This window comes from Electrona antarctica (assembly GCF_951216825.1).
Source record: "Electrona antarctica genome assembly, chromosome: 19".
Classification (NCBI taxonomy): Eukaryota; Metazoa; Chordata; class Actinopteri; order Myctophiformes; family Myctophidae; genus Electrona; species Electrona antarctica.
In genome coordinates, this window is record NC_136800.1 from 5,335,468 (window position 1) to 5,350,943 (window position 15,476).

Consider the following 15,476-nt stretch of genomic DNA (forward strand, 5'->3'; position numbering starts at 1 on the left):
GTTTTTGTACCATTGCTGTTATGGCCGTAGAGCTACATGATAATGGCAAAAGACATGATTACATTTTGAGCACGTCATCACAACAAAACAGTAGGTTACGAAAGGATTCTTTGACTATTCGGTTTTGGCTCTAAAATCAACCGAACTGAATACCGAATATGCATTTTTGAGGGGCGCTAGCCCCTTATACAGCTTTTGTCTCCACACTTCTCATATTTGCCGTTGACAATGAAAGGAGAAATTAGGTCATATGTGCCTCAAATATGACATAAATTTGTGGCAACACAAACATTAAATGCCATTGACAATGAAGGGAAAATGTATGTCATATGTAGACGAGCAAATCGGCTAACCAATCACATGAATTCAGTCGTTCATGAGATGATGTATAATGATAAGAGCGCCCCTCACTTCACACGGGTGTGATTTTATGCCACTATTCGGTCAAATAGTTTCGGTGGCCGAATATTCGGTGCGTCCCTAAAATTTCCCCAAATTGTGAATTGTCCAGTTTGTTCTTGCTGTATGGTACAGAAGAGTCTAATAGCGGTGTGGCTTCCCTGTGGATCTTTAACGTCATGTTTATGACCAGATAATGTCAGTATAGAGATACCCTCTATACGTGCATGCTTAAAGTGAGTGGCAAAGCAACAGGCAAAGTGAGTTTAACATTGTTTAATGTTGTTTAATGCAATCAGATAGGACTTTTCTGTTTGGATGTCTGGGCTGTCAAGGCCAGAAAGTAGTTTTTTGCCACTCAGTAGGCGTTCCTGCATAACTTCCTGGTTTGATGATGATGTCACGCGCATACCCTCTATTGCCCAAATAAGGACAGAAGGCGGAACTAATCTATGGCAATGCCAGTTGGGAATTCATGCCATTCTTTTTTTCTTTTTTTTTTGTACTTGCACTTTATTTGGAGTCGAGATGAGCAGACGGAACAAAACGAGATGTTTTGTGTGACCATTACAGAATGAACAGAAATAAGGTGAACTCAAACGGAACGGAACCCCAAATAACACCTCCCTCTGAAGGACATGCAAAAAACCTTTCGCACCTCACAGAGCACAGAACCACATCTGAAGCCTGAGTAATACACCGTGCTGCGACACCAGCACGCAATTAAGTATAAATCACCCTTAGAGGAGCTTTATGTGATTTTTGTATTTTATTTTCTGTCTTGTTCCGCTGGGTGGCACACAGTGCCGTGCTGTTCTACTGGAGGAGCAGGTAAACCAGGGAGTCTCCGATGTCCACGGTGAGGCCGTTATCAGCCATGGTGACCCGCTTGTCCTCCAGGTTGATGCTGAACACGCACTTGTCCGAGACGGGCATCTTGCCCTCTTCCTCGTGGCCCAGAATAGGAACCCGTCGGGGACCCAAGACCGGGTCCTCGTAACGCATCAACTTCACCCTGGACAGGTCTTTTATGAGCCTGTTCCCTTTGGCTAGTCGGCGGACAACGCTAGCTCCGTCGTCCCCTTGTCGAATGTCAACCCTGGTGGAAAACAAGCCGTTGAACGGCTGGGGGTTGATGATGGACACGGACACGGCGGGCTCTGACCTGAACACGCTGAAGGGTTTCCCTGGGCAACAGTCCTCCTTCACCTTGTCATCAGCCTCGGACGCTGGCCGCACGTCGATCTGATCCAGCTCCAGGGAGTTGGTGAGATACACCAGGTTCTTCTCCAGCACGTCAGCCTCGTCAAACTCCAGCTGCAGGTCCAGGACCCTGGCGCCGTTCTTCTCCAGGGTCTCTTTGATCATGGCTACGAAGGGCATGACTCTTTTCATTTGTTTCTTGAGCTCCGGCAGGGCTCCCAGCTCACCGGCGATCGCCTTGTTTTCTGGAAGGACTCCGCTGTTGCTCTTGTAGTATTTGCCCAGTAGTGACAAGGCGCTGTGCTGCCACGGAGGGTAACACTTGGCCACGTAGATTGTAGCGTGGGAGGGCTTGGCTGTGGGTTTGGAATCCCCTTTTTTGTTCTTGGGCGGTTGCATGTAGGCCTTCAAGCCCAGTCGGAGGTCGTGGGCGGTCTCCATCAGATACTGAGAGGAGCGGATCAGAATCTCGTCGACGGGACCCGCCGCGGGCCACGACGCCTTCATCAGAGAGGTGGGCTTGCCGAGGAGGCCCCAGGTGTACTCGCAGAGGTGTGGGCAGACGGGTGCCAACAGTAGAGTCTGTCTCTCAATGAACTGGTAGACGAGGTCTCTGTGCATACCCTCGATGGCCAGCTCACGATACTTGTCCTTGGTTGCCTGGAATTCGAAGAAGCCACTCTTCAGCGCCTCCTTGTACATCATCCTGTCGTAGTGTTGCTCCGTCTTCAGGATGCCCGCGTTCATCTCACTGGAGAACACTTGGTCGTTGAAGGTGTCCGCGGGGCCGGTCCTCAGGCCGTTCTGGTTGGTGATCATCTCCTTCACCCACTCCGCCCAGGTGTAGAGGCGCAGGATGCCCGCGTCCGCCATGGCCTGCACAAAGTTGGCGTCCTCCACCGTGTCGCCGGCGTCGGCCAGGGCCAGGCGCATGCCGTCCGCTGAGAACTTCTCAATAGCTTGTCGGAGGGTGAGGAAGTTTCCTGTTGATTTGGACATCTTCTCGGAGTTGAGGAGCAGGTGTCCGTTGGCGCGTACCGCCTGTGGCCACTTCCCGCCATCCTTCGGCCACATTGCCACGTGGTTGTACAGGTAGTAAGAGAGGTGGTTTGGCACAAGGTCTTTGCCCGACACGCGCACGTCCACGGGATACCAGTACTCAAACTCCCTCCGGAGCTTCTGCAGGTGCTCGTTAGGGATGTCCGTCTTAGGGAACGGCGACGCCTTGAAGAAGACAAAGTCCCACACCTCTCTGGTCATCTGCTCTGGCCTGATGCCCAGCGGGGACCCTGGCCCCTGCCCGTTGAGCACGCCGCCCTGCAGGAGGTGAGCCACCGTGTAGTACGCCATGTAGACGGTGGAGTCCGACAGAGACTCGATCAACCACTTCTGGTCCCACGGCAGACGTGTTCCGAGGCCATACGTGCGAGAGCAGGCGTGCTCCTGGAGCCAGGCCAGTGTTGCTTCAAAGTTCTTCCTCGTCTCCTCACAGAACGTCTCCAAAGACCTGAGTGCTTCATTGGCCTGCTGCTTCCACTCTGCGTTGCCATAGTCCAGGTACCACTGGTCACAGAGGGCCACCACGCACTGGTCGGCTGACCGAGACATGACCTGCTTTTCAGGCTCCATGTAGATCAGGGCCTCTGCCTTGTCTATCAACATCTTCTGGATGGGTTTCTTGACATCCTGGACCTTCTGGCCCTTGTAGCCGTCAACCAGCATGATGCCTTCATAGAATCCTTTGAGGTAGACCTTCTCCTTCGCTTCGGCCAACTTCTCTCTGTCGTTCTGGCTCTGAATCTTCAGCTCGTCACACACCAGGGGAGCAGACAGGTTCCCATAGCCTGGGACGTCAATTATGGGAACTGGCTCAAAAGGCAATACCATCTTGTCTTCAATTCCATACTTCTCCCTCAGGGCCTGCTTCTTTTTGATGTCTCTAAGAGCGGCGATATCATCGGGAGCATCAGATGGAACGCTGGTCACCACCCCGGTACCTTTATCCTCATTGATGGTGAGCATGGGAAGAGCATAGATGACCCTGTAAGAGGTCAGAGGGGCACTCAGGGCACAGCCCAAAATGTCCTGTCCCATCATCTCCATAACCACTGGAACCACCCCGTCCTCCTTGGTGAAGCCCTGGTAGCACATGTTTCTGGCAGACCTCATGGTGCTGATGAACACGTCTCCGTTGGTCGTCTCGAAGGCGACGTACTTCATGTCCGGTCTCACCCAGCAGTTGGTCTGGCCGAACATGGTCTCTGGCCTCATGGTGGCTGCCACCAGGTAGATGTTCTTTCCTTTCAGAGCGCTGCTGCAGAATACTTTGGCCTTGAATTTGGCCGGGTAGGGCTCGACGACCTTCATCTTGATGAGAGTGTACTCTTGTGGTCCAACTCCCTCTCCAGTCTGCCTGTCGTGGTCCATGCACGGCTGTCCATCCTTGGGCGAGTAGATGGTGTACCTTTTGCCAAACTTGATCCTCCCCCTCTCCTTTAGAGTGACGAACTGCCATCTGACGAAGGAATCGTAGAAGGGGTTGACATCTGTGGTGATGAACGAACGCCTCCAATCCACCTTGACCCCCATGTCTTTGAGGTCTTTGATGGCCAGAGGAGGAAAGTAGTCCAGCCAGTGTTCCGCGTTGGCAAACTTGACAATGTCTTTGTCCGACAGCCCCAGGGATTTCATGATGTCCCACTGGAACTTGGAGCCGCCAGCCTTGGCTGCTGCTTTACTCTTCTTGCCCTTGAACTTGTCCTTTATTATGATTTCATCAGCAATCTTGGGCTTCTCCTCCTCCTCTTCCTCCTCCTCTGGGAACCGTGGAGGGTTTCCAAACACCTCCATCTCTCTCTTCAGCTTGTCTGCACAGGCTTTGATGGGCATCCCTGTGCAATGCAGCCCAAATGGAAAGAGACATTGCTTCCCTTTCATGCGCTGGTATCCGACAGCAAACTCGCACTTGGACAAACTGAATGTGTGGCCTAGATGCAGTTTTCCATTCATGTATGGGTAGGGGAAAGTGACAAGGTACTTATTTTTGTTCGCGCTTTCTCCAATAGTGGTTGGTGCGTCACACTCAAAAGTCTTCTCCTGTTCCCATTTCTGTTGGATTTCCACCTCGATCCTCCTCAAAAAGTCCAACTTCGCTGTGCTCTTCCGCTCCGTCATTTTGATCCTGAAACACCGAGTTGCTTTGCCGTCGTTGTAATTCTCACACAAACACACAAGAAGTTGTAGCAGTTGCGGTGAATTCTTAATTCACTACATTCCTAATGTAATAACCTACCTAGTGCAGTATTCATCATCATCATAGCACTTTCTGAGGCCAGTCTTTGATGTCATAATGATGACATCTCCATATATGGAGTTACATGAGCTGACAAATGTCAGACAGACCGATAGACGCACACGCACACGCACGCACGCACACACACACACACATACGCACGCACACGCACACACACACACCGTGAATTATAGTATAGATAGATATAAGATTACTGGACAGACTCAGCACTGCACGCCCTCCACCGTCTTCTGTGGCGCACACGCCAAAATTGAAGTCGTAAGTCGATCAGTTAGACTGTTCTCGAGATATGTTGGTGGACACTCACTCGCACACTCGACAGATACAGAGACATTCCATGCATTTATAGATATGTGAAAAATATTCACGCAAAACAAATATTCACACTGTGATAAATGCTTCTTACTGGCAGCATCCCAGCATGCACACGACATTTGCTGCCGATTGGTCCATGGCTTGCGAGATTAGCCACGGACACACAGAAATCATTTTGCAGATGCTTGTCTCATTTTTAAGATCTTAAATGGACTTGCTCCTCCACCACTGAAACAGTACATAGATCGAAGGGACAATGGTGATAGAGCAACAAGGGAAACTACCAGAGGAGACTGTGAAGTGCCAATCAGACGTAGTGTGTTTGCTGTTTGGTAAAACAGTCTTCTCTGTTAGAGCCTCCCATCACTGGAACAGTCTCCCTACAGAAGTAAGAGAGACCTCCAACTATTTTACCTTCAAATTCAACCTGAAGATCATGAGTAACTATCAGCTCCCAGATCACTGGTGTCATTTCTCAATTCACTCTGCGGTTGTTTTGTCCCCTGTGCAATGTTTTATTGTTCTTGTATTGTATTGTACTGTATGTGTTTTTGTATGTATAGTTTTACTACAATTTCTAAGAGTCTGCTCAGGGACTACAGATGTAAATTAGCCTATGGCCAACTCTGGCCCATTTGCATGGATGTGAAAACTGACATGTTGATTAATGCGCATTGTCCCTGTCAAATAAATAAATAAATACAAATAAATAAAGACACACAGACGTGCGTGTGAGTCTGGCAGTGTGCCACAAGTTCGACTCCCAATCCCGATGGCCTTTACGGCATGTCTTCCCCCCCATCTCTCTCCCCATTTCCTGTCAGCCTACTGTCTGTCCCTCCATAAAAAATATAAAAATAAAGACGAAAGCCACAAAAAAACATTAAAAAAAAACATTTTCACGATTTAAAAAAATAACAAGCTTGACATTTGCTATGAGCTTGTAGATCTGCCATTTTCAATAGCTAAAGTATAACAGAATGCTTAAAACACCAAAAGGGGTTCCCGTCCTGAATGGGCTAGATCCAGTGGTTCCCAAACTTTTTAGCCGGTAACCCAAAAGAGAAATTAGAAATTAGATTAGATTAGATTAGAAAATATCTACAAGCTCACAACCCGACGCTTCGAGATGCATTGTGAGCTTTCACTACTTCTTAAACATTTGTTTTCTAATTTATGGAATTTCTTTGTATTTATTGATGAAATTACTGAACAAAATCATTGATTTTTGTTTTTTAATTCCATGAAAAAGGTTTTTTTTAAATGTTGGAAACAAAAAAAATAAAGGGACCCATAGAAATGTGTCCGCGACCCACAAATGAGTCCACTGTTTCGGAAACTGTGTTCTTCTAGACGCCCTCAGAGTGAAGCCGTAGAAACTGAAGAAAAGAGGAGGGGAGTGAGATAATAATCCGACCCACCACTTCTGAAGTCTGAGGTCTTGTAGTGCACAACTCTAGACGGTGTCCCCGACCCAATGCTGACTGCAGCTATATTGGGCTATAATTTCAACTGTCAGCTTACTCACTGTCCCCATAGCCAGGAGAAAAACTCACTTCCACAGGGCCTGCAGGGGAAGAGGCCATGTAAACATGGTTGAGGGAAGTATAGGGGTGCTGGACATAGAGTATATAAAGGATAGAGACCGAACTGGAGCACTAGCCCCGCCCCCAAGCTATTCATTTCGATGAAGTTGCTCAGTGGCGTTTTGAAGCACCCGGAAGACTGCCGGTAGTACCTCCTCCGGACCTCAAATTTGACGTATGGGTGACGTAGGGAGTGTCCATGCACGGGTCCGCCTGCAGTCCTTCCTCTTACCACTAGGGCCCAGAGCTTCAACGTTGGAGCGCCTCACTGGCCCCTTGAGAAAAACTCACTTCCACAGGGCCTGCAGGGGAAGAGGCCATGTAAACATGGCTGAGGGAAGTATAGGGGTGCTGGAGCACGCACGAGGTGCGTGCACGCGCATTTTGCGCCGCAGGCTACCGCGCGCGCACCCCCCTAACTGAACGTTCAGCACCTCCTACTGTAAATATCTTCCCGTGTGGCCATGAATGTAAACTCTGAACGCTACTGAACGTTCAGCACCTCCTACTGTAAATATCTTCCCGTGTGGCCATGAATGTAAACTCTGAACGCTACTGAACGTTCAGCACCTCCTACTGTAAATATCTTCCCGTGTGGCCATGAATGTAAACTCTGAACGCTACTGAACGTTCAGCACCTCCTACTGTAAATATCTTCCCGTGTGGCCATGAATGTAAACTCTGAACGCTACTGAACGTTCAGCACCTCCTACTGTAAATATCTTCCCGTGTGGCCATGAATGTAAACTCTGCGGTGAAAAAATACTGTTGAACTTTCTTTCCGTAGGGTTTGCGGCAGTGTTGTTTTTGGCGGCACATTTTGATTTTAGTTTTAGTCATAGTCTCTTGAATAGCTTCCATTTAGTTTTAGTCACATTTTAGTCACCTGGAATGTTTTAGTGTTTAGTTTAGTTTTAGTCGACTAAATATCATAAGATTTTAGTCGACTAAATCTACAGTTGATTTAGTCGACTAAAATGTATTTTGGCAGGCCTTGGTGCCATCGTAATGATTTTACACTCGTTGTGGGCTTGTAGATCGGCTATTTTCAGCATGCAACTAATTGTAAAATGACTTATACTGGATCTCTTGTCCCTTCCTAACATTTTAGTCTAGTTTTTATTTGTTGACGAAATTGTCAGTATATTTAGTCTTAGTTTTAGTCACCATAGCTTAGTTCTCATTTAGTTTCCATTTAGTTTTCGTCAGTGAAAACAGGTAGTGGTTGGTTTTAGTCGACGAAAACAACACTGGTTTGCGGCTTATCAGACTTTTTTTTTTCTTCTCTCCCAGTGGTGGGAGGGCAATTGAACAGACCCTAGGATACCCTATAGTCTCTGCAACAACAATGAGTTCAGCTATGCAAAGAGAGGCCCCCAGAAACCACTTGTTAAAGACACGGTTTTTCTGTGCCAAATTTCCCAACAACTTACAAGGAGGGGAGGGAGGGAGGGAGGGAGGGAGGCGGGCCAGGAGAGGGCTTCCTTCCTTTGTTCTAGTTGCCCCATTCATAAGGCGCAACTGAACGCGCTTGGCACAAACTGCTGTATCAGAGGGCGCCACACTCACTTAAGCTTAGTGCTCCCCTCTGAGGTCATTTAATTAGAGAACAAAGGTTTGAATTACTATGGCCGCTCAGCAGGCCTTCCTTTCATTCCACGTTTCCGTTGGTTCTCCCCTGCCCGTCTCCATGCATTAAAAGCTAATTATGGACCGTGGAGGCAACACAGGTCTTAAACATTGTGACAAGTACAAGCCTATTACTCTGAATTTCATTCAGAAGAGTTAAAAAAAAAGAAAAAAGAAGAAAAAAGAAAAGAGAAAAAACAGAATGGGCCAATGGTTGAGGTTTGCTGGAACATATTTACCGAAGCAATTTCGCGGCTGATTAGACACGAACACTCCCGAATCATCATTCATATTTCGCCCGCAGATCTGCGAAATGTGACGGGCCGTCATGTATTATGGCTACCTCGTCAGATCTGATGGGATAATAAAAAGCGGTTGGAAGAAGATGATCCTTTCTTAACCCATTTTGAGCGGGAACCCCTTGTTAGCATTATGTTATGCTTTAGCTATTGAAAAATAGCAGATCTACAAGCTCATAGCGCGCCACCGAGTGGCGCGCTACGAGCTTGTAGGTCTGCTATTTTTGAAAAATCGAAGAACGACTGACATAGAAACATGGCTTTTTCAGAAAACTGTCAGGATGTAGAAGACATTTTTAGAATCTGATCTCAGGCCTGAACGGGTTAAAGCAGCTCATAAATCCATCATCAATCCAATTCAGCAGACAAAGCTTTTCTCTCTGCCTCGCCGTAGCCCCCGACAAACCAAAGCCTATAGCATCGGGCTGGGTAATAGAGATTGGCCATCGGCGGCAGACTGAGGTGTACGGCTTGTATGGTTCTGCTTGGGCGACCGGCGGCGGATTGCAAAATCAATGGAGGATGACAAGGAGGAGATCTAGGTTGCTGCCGCTATATAAAAATCGAGTTAGTTCTGCAGTTATTGCTGCTGCTGCTGCTGTTCTTTTTTCTCTCTCTATCTAGCCCATTCAGGCCCGACGTCGAAATAATAATAAAAAGTCTTCTGAAAGAATATATATATATATATTCAAAGATTTGTGCCACATTTTCACGATTTAAAAAAAAATAGCAGACCTACGAGTGGCGCGCTACGAGCTTGTAGATCTGCTATTTTTCCAATAGCTAAATAATGCTTAGTTAAAACAACCAAAACGGGTTCCCGTCCAGAATGGGCTAGACTTTGGATGCAGGCTAGCCAGGGCTGCTGTCGTCGCGCCATGCCAGGTTCCCAGAGGGACAGTTATGTCACCACTGCGGCACACAATTATCAGATCACCTACCTGAACATGTGGAATGGATTTAAACAGCACTATCTATTCAATTCAAGATCTAATTATTCTAATTTAGTCAGAGGCCGCGAGTGAATTAACGGCAACACTGACAAATACTGCAAACAAAACAACAGCAAACGGTCACACGTTTTAGCTGTTGTTCGGTGGCTACCTTATGGGAGAGATTTGGGCCTGAACCTACAGTAGAGCAGAGGTTCCCAACCACTGGTACGTGTACCTGTGCTGGTTCGCGGGACATGTCCCACTGGTACGTGTCCCACTGGTACGTGTCCCACTGGTACGTGTACCTGTGCTGGTACGCGGGACATGTCCCACTGGTACGTGTCCCACTGGTACGTGTCCCACTGGTACGTGTCCCACTGGTACGTGTACCTGTGCTGGTACGCGGGACATGTCCCACTGGTACATGTACCTGTTCTGGTATGTTCTGGTACGCGGGACATGTCCCACTGGTACATGTACCTGTTCTGGTACGCGGGACATGTCCCACTGGTACATGTACCTGTTCTGGTACGCGGGACATGTCCCACTGGTACGTGTACCTGTGCTGGTACGCGGGACATGTCCCACTGGTACATGTACCTGTTCTGGTATGTTCTGGTACGCGGGACATGTCCCACTGGTACATGTACCTGTTCTGGTACGCGGGACATGTCCCACTGGTACATGTACCTGTTCTGGTACGCGGGACATGTCCCACTGGTACGTGTACCTGTGCTGGTACGCGGGACATGTCCCACTGGTACATGTACCTGTTCTGGTATGTTCTGGTACGCGGGACATGTCCCACTGGTACATGTACCTGTTCTGGTACGCGGGACATGTCCCACTGGTACATGTCCCACTGGTACATGTACCTGTTCTGGTACGCGGGACATGTCCCACTGGTACGTGTACCTGTGCTGGTTCGCGGGACATGTCCCACTGGTACGTGTCCCACTGGTACGTGTCCCACTGGTACGTGTCCCACTGGTACGTGTACCTGTGCTGGTACGCGGGACATGTCCCACTGGTACATGTACCTGTTCTGGTATGTTCTGGTACGTGGGACATGTCCCACTGGTACATGTACCTGTTCTGGTATGTTCTGGTACGCGGGACATGTCCCACTGGTACATGTACCTGTTCTGGTACGCGGGACATGTCCCACTGGTACATGTACCTGTTCTGGTACGCGGGACATGTCCCACTGGTTTATGTACCTGTTCTGGTACACGGGACATGTCCCACTGGTACATGTACCTGTGCTGGTATGCGGGACATGTCCCACTGGTACATGTACCTGTTCTGGTACGCGGGACATGTCCCACTGGCACGTGTCCCACTGGTACATGTACCTGTTCTGGTACGCGGGACATGTCCCACTGGTAAGTGTACCTGCGCTGGTACGCGGGACATGTGTCACTGGTACGTGTCCCACTGGTACGTGTACCTGTGCTGGTACGCGGGACATGTCCCACTGGTACGTGTACCTGTTCTGGTACGTGGGACATGTCCCACTGGTACGTGTACCTGTTCTGGTACGTGGGACATGTCCCACTGGTACGTGTACCTGTTCTGGTACGTGGGACATGTCCCACTGGTACATGTACCTGTTCTGGTACGCGGGGCATGTCCCAATGGTACGACCACGACGCAAACGTTTGATGAACTGTCAGCCGGTCTGTGGCAATATAGGAAGGTTGGGAACCCCTGTACCCCTGAGTACCGGTATTGCCATTGTTATTTAAGTGGTGACAAGGCATTTGAATCGTACTGTGCAATCTATTGTTCAGCTTTTCAGCGCTGCCTCCTGCTGCTGGCAGCTGTGTGGATGAGTAACAAAATGCCAGATGAACTACTAGCGCGCTTTCAATAAAGTGACTGTACACTACAGGCGCTTTGCACATTGTAAAAAAAAAAAGAAGAAAATCCAACGTGAAGAAATGCAGGCGCTCAAGCACAAGCACACACATCAAGGCAATGCAAAAGCGCATACTGAAATGTGTCACGATACAATGCACAAATGCTTTGCTCATTATGCTTTTTTTCAGTACGTCTGTGATGACAGAGGGAGCAATAGAAAGTAGAGACAGAGAACACTTTCTCCGTATTTTGGCATAGAATCTGACAGAAACACCATGAGTTAAACATGTAAGCTTTTTTTTTTTTTTTTTTAAGTGTTCCGTTTAGGACTAATTACTAAAGCTTGGGGAATTTCTTCGCCTGGCTTTGACACACAACTGCTATTGATGCTCCATGAAAGATCTCATTCACTGGTATGTCCTCCACAGTACAGCTCCAGACAGCTGGAGGAGAGGAGAGAGAGGGAAGCGAGGACAAGAAAGGCGAAGACAGGAGAAGAGTCAGGAGCGAGATACATGCCAAGGCAGATGAGAAGACAGGACATGCAGGGACCAGGGGACAGGGGACAGGCACCAGGGGACAGGCACCAGGGGACCGGCACCAGGGGACCGGCACCTGGGGACAGGCACCAGGGGACAGGCAGGGGACAGGCACCAGGGGACAGGCACCAGGGGACAGGCACCAGGGGACCGGCACCAGGGGACAGGCACCAGGGGACCGGCACCAGGGGACAGGCACCAGGGGACAGGCACCAGGGGACAGGCACCAGGCGACCGGCACCAGGGGACAGGCACCAGGGGACCGGCACCAGGGGACCGGCACCAGGGGACCGGCACCAGGGGACAGGCACCAGTGGACAGGCACCAGGGGACAGGCACCAGGGGACCGGCACCAGGGGACAGGCACCAGGGGACAGGCACCAGGGGACAGGCACCAGGGGACCGGCACCAGGGGACCGGCACCAGGGGACCGGCACCGGGGGACAGGGGACAGGACACAAACGCCCATTTGATACCGTTACATGAGACCACCAGCTAATCTGACACAACACACCAGCGTGACGTCACATCTTTATTTATACATACCAAACCCTGACTGACACAGAAGGCAGTCTTAAGGCTCATACATAGTCTGGATTTTCGGTGGTGAGCTGACCACCGGAGCTGAAATAACAATGAGCGGTGGTGAGTAAAAACAGAGAGAAGGGCTGGGGTGGTGGCGGTGGTTTGCTCTTCACCGCGGCTCGTGACGTCATGTTGTAGTTCGGTGGTCCGAACTACCGAAACTACCGAAAATCCAGACTATGTATGAGCCTTTAGGCTCTAGCATGGACTCTGCTTCGGGTTTGAGTAAATGGTCCCACCCCCTCCTACTAGTAGTTTTAGACCGCGAAGGAGGGGTGTGTCTCAAGCGAACTTGAGCCACGAGAGACACCCCCGAGCGCGCTAAAGTGAGCGTGTTGCCGTGTCGAACGTTGCGAAGTTCCCTTAGCCGACTCGGCCCCGTTCGAGTTGCGACCTGATGCGGACATAATAGTAAATCACGTGCTGGCGTTTCTTTGCCCCCTGACTGCCACTCAAAGTGGCTACTGGCCAATCACAGTGCGTCCTTGCACACGTGACACGTCCACTGGCCAATCACAGGCTCAGCGGGTCCTTACCCAAACCCGAAGAAGATTCCATGCTCGCGTCTTAGGCAGATAGGAACAAATAGAACTAGATACAAGCAGAGAAATAGCTTAAGTAGCTAAGATTATCGATGTATATCAGAGAAGCCTCTCGGACCACTGGGACATTCCAGATAGTTAGACATTTCTCCACGGCTAGCTAGGGGCGCTAGCCCTTCCTATGCCCAGCTTTGTGCGTAATAGAAATCACACCCATTTGAAGTGAGAGGCACTCTTATCATCGTACATCATCATACATCATCTCATTCCGGCCAATCACAATTTGCGTCCTCACCTTCGTCTTCAATGTTTGTGTTGCGCAATGTTTGTGTTTACACAAACACTCAAAATTGTCCATTCATTGTCAATGGCATTTAATGTTTGTGTTGGGACGAAAATTGGGTTACAAACACCAAAAGCTGGACATAGGAGGGGCTATCGCCCCTGAAAAATAAACGTGTGTAGACCCCCCCCCCCACCCCCCGACGGGGGGCCCCCGTGACATCATGTGGCATTCTCATCAGACATCATCATGATAAAAGGCTCACGAGTGTGAGTTTTTGGTCAACCAACTGACATTGAGTATTTAAGTTAACTATTATTCACCCCCAAACCAGTGCGCAGTGTGCTGGCTTCCTATATTCTGTGGGTCTGCAATGTATGGTGTCTCTGCATTGATACTATTTTTTATCTCCGGGACTCCAATCTATACGGTACAATTTTCAGTGTTAATTATCTCAAAATTAGCCTACCGGTTTAGGTAAGGGGGGCGGTTATTTGCACGTTCCTATTTGCCATGAGGCCCATAGGGCAGGAGCCTATCTCCTGTTTCTGTAGCGTGAGGCAGCTTGATGTACAAGTACACCCCCTGGACATGACGCTAGTATGTCGCAGGGACTTACCCCCAATCCAACCCTTGATGCTGAGTGTCAAGCAGGGAGGCACTGGGTCCCATTTTTTAGAGTCTTTGGTATGACCCGGCCGGGGATTGAACCCCGACCTCCCAGTCTCAGGGCGGACACTCTAACCACAAGGCCACTGAGCTGGTCATGTAATGTACCTGGTTGGTAACCATCTGGAACCCCTTCAAGGACGCCTGTGGGTCCCTGAACCTAGCAGGACTAGCATTTAGTAAACAGACTCGCATTTAGTGGAGGTTCAAGGTGGTTGACATGCTTAATACCACTCACCAGCACTAATTCTTGAACTTAGAGGTTCCTCAACATTACAAAATAATAGTATTAATAATCATAGTAATACAATAAAATAAAATCAATAAGAAGGTTAACTTGCGTATGCGTACAGTTGGAGGCCATCGATATTGTCCTTTTCTTTTTGCTGAGGTTTGCGTGATCTGCGCAAAAGGACAGTTAACCCATTTTGGGCGGGAACCCCTTTTGGTGTTTTAAACATTATGTTATAATTTAGCTATTGAAAAATAGCAGATCTACAAGCTCATAACGCGCCACCGAGTGGCGCGCTACGAGCTTGTAGGTCTGCTATTTTTGAAAAATCGTGAAAATATTTATTTCAGAAAACAGAGGATTTAGAAGGATTTTTTTAAATTTTGAGGTCAGGCCTAAATGGGTCAAATGATAAGGGACAATATCGGTGGCACCCAACTGTATATTATATTTCCATTTATGATGCATCACATCTGTCACTTGGGTTACTTTCTGCATGCGACAGTAAAGGGTTTTAGAGCGCTGCTGATTAGTAATGCTAGAATCAAAGGCCAATGATATCACTCTTAAATTGGGATAAGGAAAACATGCAAAAACTATAACTCAAAGCTTCAATATAATAAGCTCACAGTCCATGAGTTGTGCAAAATGGAAATTGAATTACCGTATAGAACAAAAGAATAAAAAGTTCAGTAATCCAGGATTTTGAACTCTTTCTTTTTCATGCCCAACCAATATTTGACCAGGAGCTTTATTAACCCATTCTGGGCGGGAACCCCTTTTGGTGTTAGCATTACGTTATGCTTTAGCTATTGAAAAATAGCAGATCTACAAGCTCATAGCGCGCCACCGAGTGGCGCGCTACGAGCTTGTAGGTCTGCTATTTTTGAAAAATCGAAGAACGACTGACATAGAAACGTAGCTTTTTCAGAAAACTGTCATTTTCAAACAGACATTTTTAGAATCTGATCTCAGGTCAAAATGGGTTAATATGGCCGTTTTGTGACGATTGGGGGGGACAAATGACGATGCAGCTATCGTTGTGAATCAGATTGTAACCCATAGCCGTCGTAGCATTGTGAGC

At 48.6% G+C, this 15,476-nt stretch overlaps 2 protein-coding genes across 2 annotated transcripts in view; both read right to left on the reverse strand.

Moving 5' to 3' along the window:
• The window catches only part of hs2st1a (heparan sulfate 2-O-sulfotransferase 1a), a 48,551-nt gene that overhangs the window by 19,897 nt on the left and 13,178 nt on the right, over window positions 1-15,476 (reverse strand). The gene's annotated exons all lie outside the window — the stretch shown is intronic.
• On the reverse strand, window positions 1,216-4,838 carry LOC306943711 (leucine--tRNA ligase, cytoplasmic-like; the record flags this gene model as incomplete). The annotated part of the gene is made up of 1 exon (XM_079530240.1): window positions 1,216-4,838. The coding sequence occupies exon 1, from the start codon at window positions 4,774-4,776 to the stop codon at window positions 1,216-1,218; it is 3,561 nt and encodes a 1,186-aa protein (XP_079386366.1). The 5' UTR covers window positions 4,777-4,838.